The sequence below is a fragment of the Physella acuta genome, unplaced genomic scaffold (genome assembly GCF_028476545.2).
Source record: "Physella acuta isolate Inbredline_101_S28 unplaced genomic scaffold, ASM2847654v3 ptg000571l, whole genome shotgun sequence".
Lineage (NCBI taxonomy): Eukaryota > Metazoa > Mollusca > Gastropoda > Physidae > Physella > Physella acuta.
The window spans coordinates 168,905-189,418 of NW_026732090.1; the positions used below are offsets into that span (position 1 = coordinate 168,905).

Consider the following 20,514-nt stretch of genomic DNA (forward strand, 5'->3'; position numbering starts at 1 on the left):
CATCATGCTAGTGGCTAACATGCTAGTGGCTAACATCATGCTAGTGGCTAACGTCATGCTAGTGGCTAACGTCATGCTAGTGGCTAACATCATGCTAGTGGCTAACATCATGCTAGTGGCTAACATCATGCTAGTGGCTAACATCAACAGTAACTTGGTAACACCTCCAGTCCTAGTTAACACGTAGACCAACGGGCTAAACACCAAATTATCGCCTTTGCCGTGTTTAGTGTGAGATCTCATGAAGTCTCGTGTCGTGGCAGACGATACAAATGGACCAGACAACTATTTAACTCCGGCCACCCGTTCCCGCGCTGTTAATGACGTCAACATTCATTTTTAATGATGGAACAGCTCTGTAGTACTTGATTAGCGCCTTGCTTCATTAAAGCAATTAACCTCACAGACCGACCCCCCCCCCCCCTTTACACGCGCTACAGTTGAAATTTAAAAAAAATCTAAATGGGAATTGTACTTCCCTTATATATTTTACTTTTAAATCGTGGGTGCAGTGAAGTCACTAAGACGGGGGAGGGGGGGGGGGGGTGACTGCGAGTGTTTCCCCCCCCCCCATTCCAACAATTTTGCATTTTAGCTATTGTGAGGAGCGTCGTAGTTTTGTATCAAATATGTGAATGGCTATTGTAACAGTTTAGATTAAGAAAACTCGACTAATGCCACGGTTTGAAGCTTAAGAAAACTCGACTAATGCCACGGTTTGAAGCTTAAGGAAACTCGACTAATGCCACGGTTTAAGAAAACTCGACTAATGCCACGGTTTGAAGCTTAAGAAAACTCCACTAAAACTCGACTAATGCCACGGTTTGAAGCTTAAGAAAACTCCACTAAAACTCGACTAATGCCACGGCTTAAGAAAACTCGACTAATGCCACGGTTTGAAGCTTAAGAAAACTCGACTGATATTGATTTTTTCCTGCCCATCTTGACAAAGTTTGATCAAATAATGGAAGGTGCCTCGAGGGTTAGGTTGGACTCGACAGTGTGTCGTTATGTGGTGTCTTGTCCTAATGGTGTGTCGTTATGTGGTGTCTTGTCCTAATGGTGTGTCGTTATGTGGTGTCTTGTCCGAATGGTGTATCGTTATTTGGTGTCTATTCTTAATGGTCTGTCGTTATTTGGTGTCTTGTCCTAATGGTGTGTCGTTATGTGGTGTCTTGTCGTCTTATGGGTGTATCGTTATGTGGTCCCCTCGTACTATCGCCGTGTGTAAAATTTAAATGTCGAAAATTTAGCTCCCCCCTCCCCCCCCCCCCCCCCCCCGCTCCCGCATTCGTTGGCAACTATGACGCAATGAAAAGTGGAAAATTAGACATCTTACATGCAACATTGCGCCCGAAAAGTGTTAGAAAAATAGAAAAATGCAGTATTCGTGTTATTTTAAGCAACTGACATTCCAAAATGTGAAGTCACTTACTAGCTCCGCTTTCATCATCGGTCGTACACCCTAATTAGTTTTAGGTCGTACACCCTAATTAGTTTTAGCTGATCAACACACAGCGAGAGGTGAGGTTATAAACTTGTCTGACATTTTCGTCATGTCCTACGGAGCCAGCTTTGATTCTGGTAACGATTTTTTTCACTTCTGCAAATGTTATTCCGATTTAGTCAGGATCAAACTTGTTGACGCTAAAGATATAGATCGTTCAGTCATCTTGTTTTTAGGCTACACAATCATCTTGTCTTTAGGCTACACAATCATCTTGTCTTTAGGCTACACAACCATGTTGTCTTTAGGCTACAGAATAATCTTGTCCTTAGGCTACACAATCATCTTGTCTTTAGGCTACACAATCATCTTGTCTTTAGGCTACACAATCATGTTGTCTTTAGGCTACAGAATAATCTTGTCCTTAGGCTACACAATCATTTTGTCTTTAGGCTACACAATCATCTTGTCTTTAGACTACACAATCATGTTGTCTTTAGGCTACACAATCATGTTGTCTTTAGACTACACAATCATGTTGTCTTTAGGCTACACAATCATGTTGTCTTTAGGCTATACAATCATGTTGTCTTTAGGCTAAACAATGATCTTGTCTTTAGGCTACACAATCATTTTGTCTTTAGGGTCCCTCCATCAGACGACAGACTTTCTACCTATATCCTCCATCAGACGACAGACTTTCTACCTATCTCCTCCATCAGACGACAGACTTTCTACCTATATCCTCCATCAGACGACAGACTTTCTCCCTGTATTCGCTAGCAGACGACAGACTTTCTACCTATATCCTCCATCAGACGACAGACTTTCTCCCTGTATTCGCCATCAGACGACAGACTTTCTACCTATATCCTCCATCAGACGACAGACTTTCTCCCTGTATCCCCCCATCAGACGACAGACTTTCTACCTATATCCTCCATCAGACGACAGACTTTCTCCCTGTGTCCCCCACCAAACGACAAACTTTCTCCCTGTCCCTCCATCAGACGACAGACTTTCTCCCTGTATCCCCCATCAAACGACAGACTTTCTCCCTGTATCCCCCATCAAACGACAGACTTTCTCCCTGTGTCCCCCATCAGACGACAGACTTTCTCCCTGTATCTTACATTCTCCCATCTTTCATGTTTGACATCAATTAGACGTCAAAAACCTCGAGGCCAATTTCCAGCTTTTTCCGTTGATAATCGAATAGTCTCTGAAAGGCCATTGGCTGTTTGTGACCACGTGGTAAATGTGATAGGTCAGGTCGAATGTGATAGGTCACGATTTTTTGTGTGTGTATGACAGGACAGAAGCGATATTTCAAAAGTAAAATGGATGAAGTTTTGTAAGAAGAATCACTGTAAGATTGTTACGATTACCCAGTGATCAGCCGCAGCTAAATAAAAACCAAACACACCAAATTACTAATACATGAGAGTTTAAACCAGGGGTCTCCAAACTTTTCAGTCCGAGGGCCGCATTAACTAACAATTTTCAGTTCGGGGCCAGTTAGTTCCAGACATGTCTTTGATTTTTCTGCCTAAGTTCCTCAGCCATCACCAACAAATGTTTTTTCCGTGGACAAAAAGATCTCCGCGGGCCGGATGAGATGACCTCGCGGGCCGCATGCGGCCCGCGGGCCGTAGTTTGGAGACCCCTGGTTTAAACAATGACGGTAAATGAAACCTAAAACCTAGTGCGTCGTTTCCGGCAGACATCTTTACCATAGTAACGTACAACGAAAGTAGGTCACGACACGACCTATATTAAAACGATCTCTCTAAATTAACAAACGGCGTCTTACAATACCTGGCAATGATAAATAACGAGGAAGATTGTCAGCAGACGATTTGACGACCGCCTCACGCAGCGAGTTAGTGATTGGTCAGTAAACTAAATCTATTTATAGCTCGCTACAATATGACGGAATGGATGTTTAACGAGGGTAACCCGATATGTTGGGATAGAGTTGCTGTGTAGGGGGTGAAATCTGATGGAGATCGTAGTGGGGCGACACGGGACATGTACCCAAGGGGGAGAATGTAACAATGGGCAGTAACTAGGGGGAAATACACCAAGGGCGATAATTGGGAGAAATACCACTAAGGCATATAAAAACACCGGACAAAACTAAGGGGAAATGCAACAAAGGGCAAGAATTAACAGGACATATAACAAAAGGATAAGGCAAAAAGGGGAAATAATCAGGGGGAGGTGCAACAAGGGGCAATATCGAGGAGAGAATGCAAGAAAGGGAGACGATTGTGTGTCGTGACAGTTTGGCTTTACGGGTACATTAAAACATTAGCCGGGTGGAGCGCAGAACTGGAAAGCTCCAATCACGTGGCTATTCCGAGATCCAATTGGCTGCGACGCACGGTCACAGATAAGCCGGGCTATTTCTGGCCAGGGGAGAAAACACACGTCCAACATGCGATCGGCCAGGGGAAATAAGCAGAGCTACAAAGGGAGATAAGTTGCTGCAGTCAGACTGATAAATCCGGCCGATCATGCCATGAGTTATCGCCCTGCTTGTGTTTGTTTACCAGAGGATGATTAAAACTTGCTTCTGACTTAAGTCTGTCTGAGTTGTGTGTTAGGTAATCAGGCATGATGTTAGGTAATACAGACATACGGTCTTAAGTCTGTCAGAATTGTGTGTTAGATAATAAAACATACTGATGTGAATCAAATATCAACTCCGCTAATTCTTCGTTAATGAAATATCAACTTCGGCAAGTCTCTGTAAATAAAATATCAACTTCAGCAAGTCTGCGTTAATCAAATATCAACTTCGGCAAGTCTCCCTGAAATTACAAACTCGATGGTTTTAATATGAAAACATGACAACACAGTTCAGACAGTTCACATGCAGAAGTAAGGCAGGAGGTTTGGGACACCAGTTACCTCCCATCTAGACACCAGTTACCTCCCATCTAATGGAGGCACCAGTTACCTCCCATCTAGTGGAGGCACCAGTTACCTCCCATCTAGACACCAGTTACCTCCCATCTAATGGAGGCACCAGTTACCTCCCATCTAGTGGAGGCAACAGTTACCTCCCATCTAATGGAGGCACCAGTTACCTCCCATCTAGTGGAGGCACCAGTTACCTCCCATCTAGACACCAGTTACCTCCCATCTAATGGAGGCACCAGTTACCTCCCATCTAGTAGAGGCACCAGTTACCTCCCATCTAGTGGAGGCACCAGTAACCTCCCATCTAGTGGAGGCACCAGTTACCTCCCATCTAGTGGAGGCACCAGTTACCTCCCATCTAGTGGAGGCACCAGTTACCTCCCATCTAGACACCAGTTACCTCCCATCTAGACACCAGTTACCTCCCATCTAGTGGAGGCACCAGTTACCTCCCATCTAGTGGAGGCACCAGTTACCTCCCATCTAGTGGAGGCACCAGTTACCTCCCATCTAGTGGAGGCACCAGTTACCTCCCATCTAGTGGAGGCACCAGTTACCTCCCATCTAGACACCAGTTACCTCCCATCTAGACACCAGTTACCTCCCATCTAGTGGAGGCACCAGTTACCTCCCATCTAGTGGAGGCACCAGTTACCTCCCATCTAGTGGAGGCACCAGTTACCTCCCATCTAGACACCAGCTACCTCCCATGTAGTGGAGGCACCAGTTACCTTCCACCTAGGCACCAGTTACCTCCCATCTAGTGGAGGCACCAGTTACCTCCCATCTAGTGGAGGCACCAGTTACCTCCCATCTAGTGGAGGCACCAGTTACCTCCCATCTAGACACCAGCTACCTCCCATCTAGTGGAGGTACCAGTTACCTCCCATCTAGACACCAGTTACCTCCCATCTAGTGGAGGCACCAGTTACCTCCCATCTAGTGGAGGCACCAGTTACCTCCCATCTAGACACCAGCTACCTCCCATCTAGTGGAGGCACCAGTTACCTCCCACCTAGTGGAGGCACCAGTTACCTACCATCTAGTGGAGGCACCAGTTACCTCCCATCTAGTGGAGGCACCAGTTACCTCCCATCTAGTGGAGGCACCAGTTACCTCCCATCTAGGCACCAGTTACCTCCCATCTAGGCACCAGTTACCTCCCATCTAGTGGAGGCACCAGTTACCTACCATCTAGTGGAGGCACCAGTTACCTCCCTTCTAGGCACCAGTTACCTCCCATCTAGACACCAGTTACCTCCCATCTAGGCACCAGTTACCTCCCATCTAGTGGAGGCACCAGTTACCTACCATCTAGGCACCAGTTACCTCCCATCTAGTGGAGGCACCAGTTACCTCCCATCTAGGCACCAGTTACCTCCCATCTAGGCACCAGTTACCTCCCATCTAGTGGAGGCACCAGTTACCTACCATCTAGGCACCAGTTACCTCCCATCTAGTGGAGGCACCAGTTACCTCCCATCTAGGCACCAGTTACCTCCCATCTAGGCACCAGTTACCTCCCATCTAGTGGAGGCACCAGTTACCTACCATCTAGTGGAGGCACCAGTTACCTCCCTTCTAGGCACCAGTTACCTCCCATCTAGACACCAGTTACCTCCCATCTAGTGGAGGCACCAGTTACCTCCCATCTAGGCACCAGTTACCTCCCATCTAGACACCAGTTACCTCCCATCTAGTGGAGGCACCAGTTACCTCCCATCTAGACACCAGTTACCTCCCATCTAGTGGAGGCACCAGTTACCTCCCATCTAGTGGAGGCACCAGTTACCTCCCATCTAGTGGAGGCACCAGTTACCTCCCATCTAGTGGAGGCACCAGTTACCTCCCATCTAGTGGAGGCACCAGTTACCTACCATCTAGGCACCAGTTACCTCCCATCTAGGCACCAGTTACCTCCCATCTAGTGGAGGCACCAGTTACCTCCCATCTAGTGGAGGCACCAGTTACCTCCCATCTAGGCACCAGTTACCTCCCATCTAGTGGAGGCACCAGTTACCTCCCATCTAGTGAAGGCACCAGTTACCTCCCATCTAGTGGAGGCACCAGTTACCTCCCACCTAGGCACCAGTTACCTCCCATCTAGGCACCAGTTACCTCCCATCTAGACACCAGTTACCTCCCATCTAGTGGAGGCACCAGTTACCTCCCATCTAGTGGAGGCACCAGTTACCTCCCATCTAGGCACCAGTTACCTCCCATCTAGACACCAGTTACCTCCCATCTAGTGGAGGCACCAGTTACCTCCCATCTAGACACCAGTTACCTCCCATCTAGTGGAGGCACCAGTTACCTCCCATCTAGTGGAGGCACCAGTTACCTCCCATCTAGTGGAGGCACCAGTTACCTCCCATCTAGTGGAGGCACCAGTTACCTCCCATCTAGTGGAGGCACCAGTTACCTACCATCTAGGCACCAGTTACCTCCCATCTAGGCACCAGTTACCTCCCATCTAGTGGAGGCACCAGTTACCTCCCATCTAGTGGAGGCACCAGTTACCTCCCATCTAGGCACCAGTTACCTCCCATCTAGTGGAGGCACCAGTTACCTCCCATCTAGTGAAGGCACCAGTTACCTCCCATCTAGTGGAGGCACCAGTTACCTCCCACCTAGGCACCAGTTACCTCCCATCTAGGCACCAGTTACCTCCCATCTAGACACCAGTTACCTCCCATCTAGTGGAGGCACCAGTTACCTCCCATCTAGTGGAGGCACCAGTTACCTCCCATCTAGGCACCAGTTACCTCCCATCTAGTGGAGGCACCAGTTACCTCCCATCTAGTGGAGGCACCAGTTACCTCCCATCTAGACACCAGCTACCTCCCATCTAGTGGAGGCACCAGCTACCTCCCATCTAGTGGAGGCACCAGTTACCTCCCATCTAGTGGAGGCACCAGTTACCTCCCATCTAGTGAAGGCACCAGTTACCTCCCATCTAGTGAAGGCACCAGTTACCTACCATCTAGTGGAGGCACCAGTTACCTCCCTTCTAGGCACCAGTTACCTCCCATCTAGACACCAGTTACCTCCCATCTAGTGGAGGCACCAGTTACCTCCCATCTAGTGGAGGCACCAGTTACCTCCCATCTAGTGGAGGCACCAGTTACCTCCCATCTAGTGGAGGCATCAGTTACCTCCCATCTAGTGGAGGCACCAGTTACCTCCCATCTAGGCACCAGTTACCTCCCATCTAGGCACCAGTTACCTCCCATCTAGTGGAGGCACCAGTTACCTCCCATCTAGACACCAGTTACCTCCCATCTAGTGGAGGCACCAGTTACCTCCCATCTAGTGGAGGCACCAGTTACCTCCCATCTAGTGAAGGCACCAGTTACCTCCCATCTAGACACCAGTTACCTCCCATCTAGACACCAGTTACCTCCCATCTAGTGGAGGCACCAGTTACCTCCCATCTAGTGGAGGCACCAGTTACCTCCCATCTAGGTACCAGTTACCTCCCATCTAGTGGAGGCACCAGTTACCTCCCATCTAGTGGAGGCACCAGTTACCTCCCATCTAGGCACCAGTTACCTCCCATCTAGTGGAGGCACCAGTTACCTCCCATCTAGTCACCAGTTACCTCCCATCTAGTGGAGGCACCAGTTACCTCCCACCTAGTGGAGGCACCAGTTACCTCCCATCTAGTCACCAGTTACCTCCCATCTAGGCACCAGTTACCTCCCATCTAGTGGAGGCACCAGTTACCTCCCATCTAGACACCAGTTATCTCCCATCTAGTGGAGGCACCAGTTACCTCCCACCTAGTGGAGGCACCAGTTACCTCCCATTTAGACACCAGCTATGATTGGTCATGCAACAACCACGTGCTGCCCGTGCTAATTGCTCGTGTCCATCTTCAGACAATTAATTAGGCACTAGAACACACACGTGTAACCTCAACTTCTCGCTCACGAGGTGTTGGTCTACAATAGAACACCTCTCAGACACCTTTCAACATGATGTCACCCTACAACACCTCTCAACAAACAGCCACACCTGAAATTACTCCGAAAGTGTCGGGTTCGGATCCATACGACACCCCTGAATCTACTTTCAACAACACGCTAGACATTGATCTCTGGGGTCAGACCCGGCGTCCCCCAACATTTCATCATCAATTGGTTTCAATTTCACAGCGTTAATTCTCAGATTTTTTTTCTCTGAATGACATTCAGATAGACAAACCTGATGGCGAAATCAGATTTGGTTTCTAATTGCAACAATCATTAATTAAATCTTAAGCTCACACGGCTAGCCTTCTTGTGTTTCCTCACACTGAGAAAAAAATTCGCGCCTTTTTTTCATGACGTCCTGGTGTTAAATCCACTGCTAGATAATCTCAGGACGTCGTGGTGTTAAATCCACTGCTAGATAATATCAGGACGTCGTGGTGTTAAATCCACTGCTAGATAATCTCAGGACGTCGTGGTGTTAAATCCACTGCTAGATAATCTCAGGACGTCGTGGTGTTAAATCCACTGCTAGATAATCTCAGGACGGTGTGGTGTTAAATCCACTGCTAGATAATCTCAGGACGGTGTGGTGTTAAATCCACTGATAGATAATCTCAGGACGGTGTGGTGTTAAATCCACTGATAGATAATCCCATAGCCGCTTTACTCGGCTAGTCGAAATCTTGACCCAATCAGGTTTCATCTTTCTCCAGAATTAGCACCAATCTCATCCAATCGCGACCTCATCTTCTTAGTGTAATGGCGGCGTGACACACTTAAACCACTACGTCATCTTAGTAAATGACGTCACTCAAACTGCCACTTTTACGACAGATTTATGACGTCACTGTATCCGTATAATCCTGACTACAGTACTCCATAAAACAGACACACCTTGACACTACTGTAGGAGTATTTTTTTTTAACTCGCTAATTACTGGCTTCCTAGACATAAAGAGAAAAATGATTTTTTCTTGAGTCTATTTCTAGCCTGGTCTAGTCCACTCTCTTATTTTATAGCCGTGAGAAATCAATTCATCGACCACCATGTGTTACCCTAGCCAGGACTCGTCTTTACTGATCACTTCCCTTGAATTAAAAGCGTATACAGCGGCTAGTTTTCCTTGCGGCCAAACCAAGACTGGACGGATTAGATGTGCTTTTGTGTTGTGGTACACATTTTGTGTGTGTGCTAACGTACACATTTAGTGTGTGTGCTGACGTACATATTTAGTGTGTATGTTGTTTTAGTACACATAAATTCGGTATGTTTCATCGCAAACATAAATTTGAGTTTTGTGAGTGTACATTTTATGCCATCTCGGGTGAAGCCATAAAGCCGATGGCGTTTGAGAAAAAATTTCAGGATTTCAAGAAAATGTAAAAAAAAAAAATTAATTATAAAAGTAGGACTTGCGCGTACTAACGAACTTTTGTTTCTCATTTGAAAATCTTAAACATTTTTAATAATTGGTCGTAACCAGTTTTAACCAGATAACCAGCTGTAGACACGTCTTAACCACCTGTAAACACGTCTTAACCACCTGTAAACACGTCTTAACCACCTGTAAACACGTCTTAACCACTTGTAAACACGTCTTAACCACCTGTAAACACATCTTCACTAGCTAACCTAGACACGTCTTCACCAGCTGTAAACACGTCTTAACTAGCTAACACAGACACGTCTTCACCAGCTGTAAACACGTCTTAACTAGCTAACACAGACACGTCTTAACCAGCTGTAAACACGTCTTAACTAGCTAACACAGACACGTCTTAACCACCTGTAAACACGTCTTAACTAGCTAACCTATACACGTCTTCACCAGCTGTAAACACGTCTTAACTAGCTAACACAGACACGTCTTCACCAGCTGTAAACACGTCTTAACTAGCTAACACAGACACGTCTTAACCAGCTGTAAACACGTCTTAACTAGCTAACACAGACACGTCTTAACCACCTGTAAACACGTCTTAACTAGCTAACCTAAACACGTCTTCACCAGCTGTAAACACGTCTTAACTAGCTAACCTAGACACGTCTTCACCACCTGTAAACACGTCTTAACTAGCTAACCTAGACACGTCTTCACCACCTGTAAACACGTCTTAACTAGCTAACCTAGACACGTCTTCACCACCTGTAAACACATCTTCTCCAGCTAACACAGACACGTCTTCACCAGCTGTAAACACGTCTTAACTAGCTAACACAGACACGTCTTAACCAGCTGTAAACACGTCTTAACTAGCTAACCTAGACACGTCTTCACCACCTGTAAACACATCTTCTCCAGCTAACACAGACACGTCTTCACCAGCTGTAAACACGTCTTAACTAGCTAACACAGACACGTCTTAACCAGCTGTAAACACGTCTTAACTAGCTAACCTAGACACGTCTTCACCACCTGTAAACACATCTTCTCCAGCTAACACAGACACGTCTTCACCAGCTGTAAACACGTCTTAACCAGCTGAACTAACACTGTAAAAAAATCGAGATTGCCTGAAGCCGGCCTTAGTTATACTTCACCCCCGGCACCCGAACTACAGACTATTGTCTGGGGTTCAACTGAAAAAGTCTGTAATCTGCTGATACTGCAGACTAAAGTCTGTAATCTGCTGATACTGCAGACTAAAGTCTGTAATCTGCTGAAATTACAGAAGGGCGCCACGAGGAAACCTGGCCGTTGTCACAAAGATTTATTTGATCCAGTGTGTAAATCACAGAGATTACCGGCAGTTTTCAAAACAAGCGCCGGCTTTTGCCGGTTCTGTCACCATTGGAGGTTGCGGTGACCCCAGCAAGCCGGCAGAGGTTGGGGTCGGTGGTGTCAGGGTGCTAGAACCCCTGGCCCAGACAGCGCTATTGATACGAGTGGAGGATGAAAGCTCGATCTTCTGTCGATAGTAGGGACATCAGGCCGGGGCATGGCAGTCCCACTGAGGGGGGGGGGGCGTCTTGACGTCACTACGGCGTCACTTCAAATATCGGCGTCTCATGTTGGCGTCATTTCTATCGATGGCGTTTCAAAAGCCGGCGCCTCTTCAGATACTATCTCGATATTATACTCCCACTTTTTTTTTTAGATATCTTGATACTTTACACTTATCAATTCAGATATCTTTATACTATACACCAACCTATTTAGATATCTTTATACTATACACCAACCTATTTAGATATCTTGATACTAAACACCAACCTATTTAGATATCTTGATACTATACACCAACCTATTTAGATATCTTGATACTATACACCAACCTATTTAGATATCTTGATACTATACACCAACCTATTTAGATATCTTGATACTACACACCAACCTATTCAGATATCTTGATACTATACACCAACCTATTTAGATATCTTGATACTACACACCAACCTATTCAGATATCTTGATACTATACACCAACCTATTTAGATATCTTGATACTATACACCAACCTATTTAGATATCTTGATGCTACATAACCTCCTTATTTTTAAGCCCGTTTTGATTTGCAAACTCTCACTTTGTTTTTTTAAAAAAAAAACAACAAATACACAGATACCCGAGTTTCTTTAACGGGGGAAGGGGGGGGGGTAAGAACATCACTCCCCCCCCCCCCCCCCTAACGAAATAGAAGTTTTTTAGAAAATACATAGTTTTACCAGTTTCCGCATCCCCCCCCCCCCGGAAATTAAGGCCCGCCGACCCGAAAATTTCAAGTGCCCCCAACCCTGAGAAAACGTCTGGAAGAATCACATATAGATACATACACACACGTACGCACATGCGCCCCTGATATCGAAAACTGGCGTTGACCCCCATTCACCTTCCACTATACAACTCACATTACTGTTGATGTCCAATTAAAATTTCACGTCTGCCACTATACAACTCACACTGTTGTCCAGTTAAAATTTCACGTCTGCCTCTATACAACTCACACCACTGATGTCCAGTTAAAATTTCACGTCTGCCACTATACAACTCACACCTCTGTTGATGTCCAGTTAAAATTTCACGTCTGCCTCTATACAACTCACACCACTGATGTCCAATTAAAATTTCACGTCTGCCACTATACAACTCACACCACTGTTGATGTCCAGTTAAAATTTCACGTCTGCCTCTATACAACTCACACTGTTGTCCAGTTAAAATTTCACGTCTGCCTCTATATAACTCACACCTCTGTTGATGTCCAGTTAAAATTTCACGTCTGCCACTATACAACTCACAACACTGTTGATGTCCAGTTAAAATTTCACGTCTGCCTCTATACAACTCACACCACTGTTGATGTCCAGTTAAAATTTCACGTCTGCCTCTATACAACTCACACCACTGTTGTTGTCCAGTTAAAATTTCACGTCTGCCACTATACAATTATTTCTATTTTTCCTTCACGCCCTGCCCAGGGAATAGTCTCTGGTTCCAAAATTAAATTCGGCTTAAAATAGTTGGTTTGACTCCGGTTGTTGGTTTTACCCTGGCCGTCTGCACCTTTCTATTTTTGGCTTTTCCCGGTGAATTTCGAGAAGATAACAAGGCATTTAAATCGTGGAAACTGCTCGTAGTTTTTTTTTTTAAGTTTATTTTTAGCCGCAACTCCGCTAATTTGAAACCGGAGGTAATGATTTTTTCTTGGCTTGACCTATGACCTATTGGGTTCAACATTACAAACCGAGTGAGTCAATTCTGTCAGGAGTTGCTCGACGTGAACGCCGTGAGGAAATCTTCCTGTCATGTTATGTTTAGATGACATTCTTGTTGTCATGTTCTGTGTATCTGACATTCTTCCTGTCATTTTTAGATGGCACTTATCCTGACATGTTATGTTTAGATGACATTCATCCTGACATGTTCTGTTTAGCTGACATTCTTCCTGTCATTTTTAGATGACATTATATCTCTACAAACCGATGCAGTTTTGTTGTTTAAAAATCGTTTGTTAAGGACCGGTTTGATTTAAAATTAGATACTAGAAATACTTTTGTTATTGATTGTATCTAATATATAAAGCTCAATTCTGTATGTAAAAAGAAGTTTGTTTGTTTGTCGTTGACATACTTCTATGGATTTAAGTGTTAGACTATTATCGTGCTCATAGTCTAAATTTATGAGTTAAAAAATTACTATTGAAAGTGTTGGGAAATAATTTTCATTTTTCAAACTGATAGTAATAATTGTCGGCATGTTCATTAAACACAATTTTAAAAAAATAACAAAAATTCTAATTATGTCTGAAAATTATTTATATTTAGTCCTCTAGCACTTACTTCCCTTTGATAAATTAGGAAAACACAATTACTTCCCTTTATAAAACATTGCATGAGTGGAAAAGAATTTACTTTTTATTACTTTGTTTTGGTGTTGGGAAAAAAATAATTACATATTTAGCGGGGATTGAACAAGTGCAAATGTTGTAGGTATTTTACGAATAAGCTTGGAGTATTATAATTGTTCATTTGGTTTGGTTTGGCACCTACGTTCGTTTTAGTGAGTGCAAAAGACTATGAATAAGTTGGGGTACTATAGTCGATTATTAAGCTGAAACAGGCGATTCTGCCCCGGGCTAGACTGTGAGCACTTTGTGTTTATGTTCGCGTTAGTGTTTTCTTTGTGTTTAGGTTGGGTTTGCGTTAGTGGTTGCGTTTTGATTTGGTTCGTTTTTGTTCTTTCTTTTTTCGTTTTCGTTTGTGTTTTTTTCTTTGGGTTTGTGTTTGTATTTGTGTTTGTGTTTGTGGTTGGTTTTGCGTTTGGATTTGGTTTGTTTTCGTTTGCTTTTTCGTTTGTGTTTTTTTCTTTGGGTTTGTGTTTGTGGTTGGTTTTGCGTTTGGATTTGGTTTGTTTTCGTTTGCTTTTTCGTTTGTTTTTTTCTTTGTGTTCGTATTGGTGTTTGTGGTTGTGGTTGGGTTTGTTATTAGGTTTTTGTTTTCGTTTGCTTTTTTGTTTGTTTTTTCTTTGTGTTTGTATCGGCGTTTGTGATTGTGGTTGGGTTTGTTGTTAGGTTTTTGTTTTCGTTTGTATTTGTAATTGTGTTAGCGTTATGTTTGCGTTTTGTTGTTTTGGTTGGTTGTGGTTTGGGTGGGCAATGCCGGGTTTATGATGATTACTAAACACACAGGTAACGGTCTTTAACAGAAAGGTTTTTCACAGAAGCCAGAGCAGGGCCTGGCCGGGACGGCTAGTTTAAAAAAAAAATGAAAATAAACAACATTGCTTGTACTTTGGTTGGTTATTTGTGTCGCGTTAAGTAGATCAGATCTTGTAGGGGCGACTACTAATAGATTTAGATCTTGTAGGGGCGACAACTAATAGCTTTAGATCTTGTAGGGGCGACAACTAATAGCTTTAGATCTTGTAGGGGCGACAACTAAAGGCCTTACATCCAAGAGGGCCTTAGTCTGCTCACAGCGCCTGACGTGGTCGGGTGGTAGCGGGCGTGAGTTCAAACCTGAGGTGCGTGAGTTTGAATCTCGCCTCAATTTGAACGTCCATAGTTGTTGGTTAAACTTGACGACGTTTCGTACAGTTCACATACCCATCCTCACTGGCACACGTTTGATTGCTGACTTCCCCCTGTCATCTCATGTACTAATGCAAGCCACCCCCCCCTCACCAAATTCACCTTGTGTACTAATGCAAGCCCCCCTCCCTACCAAATTCACCTGATGTACTAATGCAAGCCCTTCCCCCACCAAATTCACCTGATGTAAAACTCCCCTCCCTCCCCAGGAGCTACATGAACCCCCACAAGGCCGAGATACTCGCAGACTTCCCCCACGTGACCAGCTCTAGTCTTCCAAAACTTGACCCCAGACAGCGGCCATTTGTGATTGACCCCAGACATCCCCCCTGGCACCAGGCGCCCACCCCACGTCCTGGCCAGTTTGACGGTAAGTTTCATCCATTTTGTAATCAGCCATAAGTTTCATCCATTTTGTAATCAGCAATAATTTTCATCCGTTTTGTAATCAGCCAAAAGTTTCATCCATTTTGTAATCAGCCAAAAGTTTCATCCATTTTGTAATCAGCCATAAGTTTCATCCATTTTGTAATCAGCCATAAGTTTCATCCATTTTGTAATCAGCAATAATTTTCATCCGTTTTGTAATCAGCCATAAGTTAAGTCCATTTTGTAATCAGCCAAAAGTTTCATCCATTTTGTAATCAGCCATAAGTTTCATCCATTTTGTAATCAGCCATAAATTTCATCCATTTTATAATCAGCACCATTTTGACAGTCCTAGAATGTTGCCCTCAGTATACAGTCAAACTCTTAGCATTGTTTGAGTTATACAAATTTTCTATACACAACCTAGGTGGGTTGTTGGCGTGATTTGGTGGGTTGTTGACGTGACTAGGTGGGTTGTTGACTAGGTGGGTTGTTGACTAGGTGGGCTGTTGACTAGGTTGGTTGTTGACGTGACTAGGTGGGTTGTTGACTTAACTAGGTGGGTTGTTGACTAGTTGGGTTGTTGACTAGTTGGGTTGTTGACTAGTTGGGTTGTTGACTAGGTGGGTTGTTGACTAGGTGGGTTGTTGACTAGGTGGGTTGTTGACTAGGTGGGTTGTTGACTAGGTGGGTTGTTGACTAGGTGGGTTGTTGACTAGGTGGGTTGTTGACTAGGTGAGTTGTTGACTTGACTAGGTGGGTTGTTGACTTGACTAGGTGGGTTGTTGACTTGACTAGGTGGGTTGTTGACTAGGTGGGTTGTTGACTTGACTAGGTGGGTTGTTGACTAGGTGGGTTGTTGACTAGGTGGGTTGTTGACTAGGTGGGTTGTTGACAACCTAGGTTTGCCGTTGACTGACGTGTTGATGTGATAAAATAGCCTGACATTTCACGTGAGGTGGCTATAATCAAGCGATCGATCTTACGGTAGAAAGTGGTTCGATTTCTTACACGCAAAGCAACACGTCCTACCGTGGTTAGGGTTAGCAAGGGTATGTAACTCTAACCTGAAGTCTAAGCCAGAATTATTAACCCTGTTTAAAATTAGGAAACTTTAAACTTGAATACATTGAACCAGATGACCTCCCTTGATCTAAGTATAAGTTGCTAGGGTGTTGCTAGACTGATGTGTTGCCCCCCCCCCTTTTTGTGTGGCTTACATATAGGATGACAGTCTGGTGGTACATTTTTGTAGCTTAAATGTGTGGTGACACCACCGAGAGTTTACAAGTGTGGTGACGTTTGGTGGTGACACCATTTTTAACCTGCATGTGTGTTGACACTTATATAACACATTTGTATGGTAGAACAGCCCCATTTCCCATTTTAAAAATCACTGCAGTTTATCCTCTATAAAAAAATGTTAATCGTTTCTTCAAGAGTTTGACTTTTTCATTTCTCAGTTTTTATTACACCAGTACACAGTTGATAGCGATTTTATGTGAACTTTGTTGAAGATTATAGTTGCCTCCCTGTAAAGTACCTTGACCTCCTTTCTTCACCTTTCAAGTTTGTTTTTGTCACATAAATCAAGTTTTGAATCAAGCATTTGTCACACGAATCATGTTTTTGTCACTCCGAGGTTCGTCAATAGGTTGACACAAAAACTACCGTGTTACGACTAAATAAGGAACATACAATAACAACAATCAATGAGAGCGGCGCAGACGTCTAATCATTGCTAAAAATAGATTTTAAAGGCAAGATGGGATTGTTCTATTTTGTAAAGTTATCGCAGCCGTAGCTGTTTTGTTAAAGTTATCGCAGCCGTAGCTGTTTTGTTAAAGTTATCGCAGCCGTAGCTGTTTTGTTAAAGTTATCGCAGCCGTAGCTGTTTTGTTAAAGTGATCGCAGCCGTAGCTGTTTTGTTAAAGTGATCGCAGCCGTAGCTGTTTTGTTAAAGTGATCGCAGCCGTAGCTGTTTTGTTAAAGTTATCGCAGCCGTAGCTGTTTTGTTAAAGTGATCGCAGCCGTAGCTGTTTTGTTAAAGTTATCGCAGCCGTAGCTGTTTTGTTAAAGTTATCGCAGCCGTAGCTGTTTTGTTAAAGTTATCGCAGCCGTAGCTGTTTTGTTAAAGTTATCGCAGCCGTAGCTGTTTTGTTAAAGTTATCGCAGCCGTAGCTGTTTTGTTAAAGTTATCGCAGCCGTAGCTGTTTTGTTAAAGTTATCGCAGCCGTAGCTGTTTTGTTAAAGTGATCGCAGCCGTAGCTGTTTTGTTAAAGTGATCGCAGCCGTAGCTGTTTTGTTAAAGTGATCGCAGCCGTAGCTGTTTTGTTAAAGTGATCGCAGCCGTAGCTGTTTTGTTAAAGTTATCGCAGCCGTAGCTGTTTTGTTAAAGTGATCGCAGCCGTAGCTGTTTTGTTAAAGTTATCGCAGCCGTAGCTGTTTTGTTAAAGTGATCGCAGCCGTAGCTGTTTTGTTAAAGTTATCGCAGCCGTAGCTGTTTTGTTAAAGTTATCGCAGCCGTAGCTGTTTTGTTAAAGTGATCGCAGCCGTAGCTGTTTTGTTAAAGTGATCGCAGCCGTAGCTGTTTTGTTAAAGTGATCGCAGCCGTAGCTGTTTTGTTAAAGTTATCGCAGCCGTAGCTGTTTTGTTAAAGTTATCGCAGCCGTAGCTGTTTTGTTAAAGTTATCGCAGCCGTAGCTGTTTTGTTAAAGTTATCGCAGCCGTAGCTGTTTTGTTAAAGTGATCGCAGCCGTAGCTGTTTTGTTAAAGTTATCGCAGCCGTAGCTGTTTTGTTAAAGTGATCGCAGCCGTAGCTGTTTTGTTAAAGTTATCGCAGCCGTAGCTGTTTTGTTAAAGTGATCGCAGCCGTAGCTGTTTTGTTAAAGTTATCGCAGCCGTAGCTGTTTTGTTAAAGTTATCGCAGCCGTAGCTGTTTTGTTAAAGTGATCGCAGCCGTAGCTGTTTTGTTAAAGTGATCGCAGCCGTAGCTGTTTTGTTAAAGTGATCGCAGCCGTAGCTGTTTTGTTAAAGTTATCGCAGCCGTAGCTGTTTTGTTAAAGTGATCGCAGCCGTAGCTGTTTTGTTAAAGTTATCGCAGCCGTAGCTGTTTTGTTAAAGTGATCGCAGCCGTAGCTGTTTTGTTAAAGTTATCGCAGCCGTAGCTGTTTTGTTAAAGTTATCGCAGCCGTAGCTGTTTTGTTAAAGTTATCGCAGCCGTAGCTGTTTTGTTAAAGTTATCGCAGCCGTAGCTGTTTTGTTAAAGTTATCGCAGCCGTAGCTGTTTTGTTAAAGTTATCGCAGCCGTAGCTGTTTTGTTAAAGTGATCGCAGCCGTAGCTGTTTTGTTAAAGTTATCGCAGCCGTAGCTGTTTTGTTAAAGTTATCGCAGCCGTAGCTGTTTTGTTAAAGTTATCGCAGCCGTAGCTGTTTTGTTAAAGTTATCGCAGCCGTAGCTGTTTTGTTAAAGTGATCGCAGCCGTAGCTGTTTTGTTAAAGTTATCGCAGCCGTAGCTGTTTTGTTAAAGTGATCGCAGCCGTAGCTGTTTTGTTAAAGTTATCGCAGCCGTAGCTGTTTTGTTAAAGTTATCGCAGCCGTAGCTGTTTTGTTAAAGTGATCGCAGCCGTAGCTGTTTTGTTAAAGTGATCGCAGCCGTAGCTGTTTTGTTAAAGTTATCGCAGCCGTAGCTGTTTTGTTAAAGTGATCGCAGCCGTAGCTGTTTTGTTAAAGTTATCGCAGCCGTAGCTGTTTTGTTAAAGTGATCGCAGCCGTAGCTGTTTTGTTAAAGTTATCGCAGCCGTAGCTGTTTTGTTAAAGTGATCGCAGCCGTAGCTGTTTTGTTAAAGTTATCGCAGCCGTAGCTGTTTTGTTAAAGTGATCGCAGCCGTAGCTGTTTTGTTAAAGTGATCGCAGCCGTAGCTGTTTTGTTAAAGTGATCGCAGCCGTAGCTGTTTTGTTAAAGTGATCGCAGCCGTAGCTGTTTTGTTAAAGTTATCGCAGCCGTAGCTGTTTTGTTAAAGTTATCACAGCCGTAGCCGTTTTATTTGAAGAAAGGTGAACCCAATGGTCGTATCACTGGAAATCTCGGGGCGCCAAATAGCACCCTGCTGGGGCGTCAGAAGATGCGCCTGCTTCGTTTTAGTGAACGACCATTGTAACACATCCTATCTATATTCTATCGCACGATTTAAAATGAACGAATGCACCTAAGCGCTCATGGGGAAGCCCGGGGCACCAAATCGCACCCTGCCGGGGCGCCGCCCCTATGACATTGAAATTCCCCCCCCCCCCCCCCCCCCACACCGAAATCTCCACTGGAGTATTCTCATCAACTCCTCAAAGTTTCATGGCGATCGGATTAAAAGTGTAGTAATGAATAAAGGACAAACAAACCCACACACCCACATACATACTTTAATTTTTATTTTAATTATAGAATAAATGAAGCTAAGATTCGATACTCATATTGCATGAACAATTTATGTTGTTTTAAAATTTATAAAAACAACAACAACAAAAAAAACCACTACATCAACAACCCCGGTAAAGTTGATGACGTCACCAGCTGGGCAGCCCCAGTACGTCTGTGACGTAGGTGAGTCTCTGCAGAACAAGTGAACTACGGTGAGAGCCGAGTTATCTAACCTGCTTGCTATTGCACGTGTTGGAATAAGGCTATCACTCATCAGATGAGGACACTCCACTCATCAGATGGGGACACTTCACTCATCAGATGAGAACACTCCACTCATCACATGAAGACACTCCACTCATCAGATGAGGACACTCCACTCATCAGATGAGGACACTCCACTCATCAGATGAGGACACTCCACTCATCAGATGAGGACACTCCACTTCAGCCAGCACTTGTGCTTAGTGTAATACAGAGATGGTCTGATTGACCTCTGTTATACAGACACATTCAATATAGACAGACACAGTCAATATAGACACCCAGTCGATATAGACACTCACAGTCAATATAGACACATCACAGTCAATATAGACACTCACAGTCAATACAGACAGTCAATATAGACAGCAAATATGGATGCAGTCAATGTATACGCTCACAGTCATATGGACACCTCATAGATTTTGTACACATCCGTGTCAATGTAGACACATCTCTGTCAGTATAGACATATCCATGTCAATATAGACACCCCACAGTCCATATAGACAATTTTGATTTATAATAGACAAAATAGTCAATAAAGACACATCACAGCCAGTATAGACACCCTCCCCCCCCCC

General features: G+C 44.2%; 1 protein-coding gene across 4 annotated transcripts in view; it reads left to right on the forward strand.

The window, feature by feature from the left end:
- LOC131946798 (uncharacterized) overlaps positions 1-20,514 on the forward strand; it is a 96,243-nt gene that overhangs the window by 15,227 nt on the left and 60,502 nt on the right. For all 4 annotated transcript variants that reach the window (XM_059307738.1, XM_059307739.1, XM_059307740.1 and 1 more), the window contains exon 8: positions 15,093-15,253. In XM_059307738.1, coding sequence (XP_059163721.1) covers positions 15,093-15,253 — 161 coding nt within the window. The remainder of the gene's footprint in view (positions 1-15,092; positions 15,254-20,514) is intronic.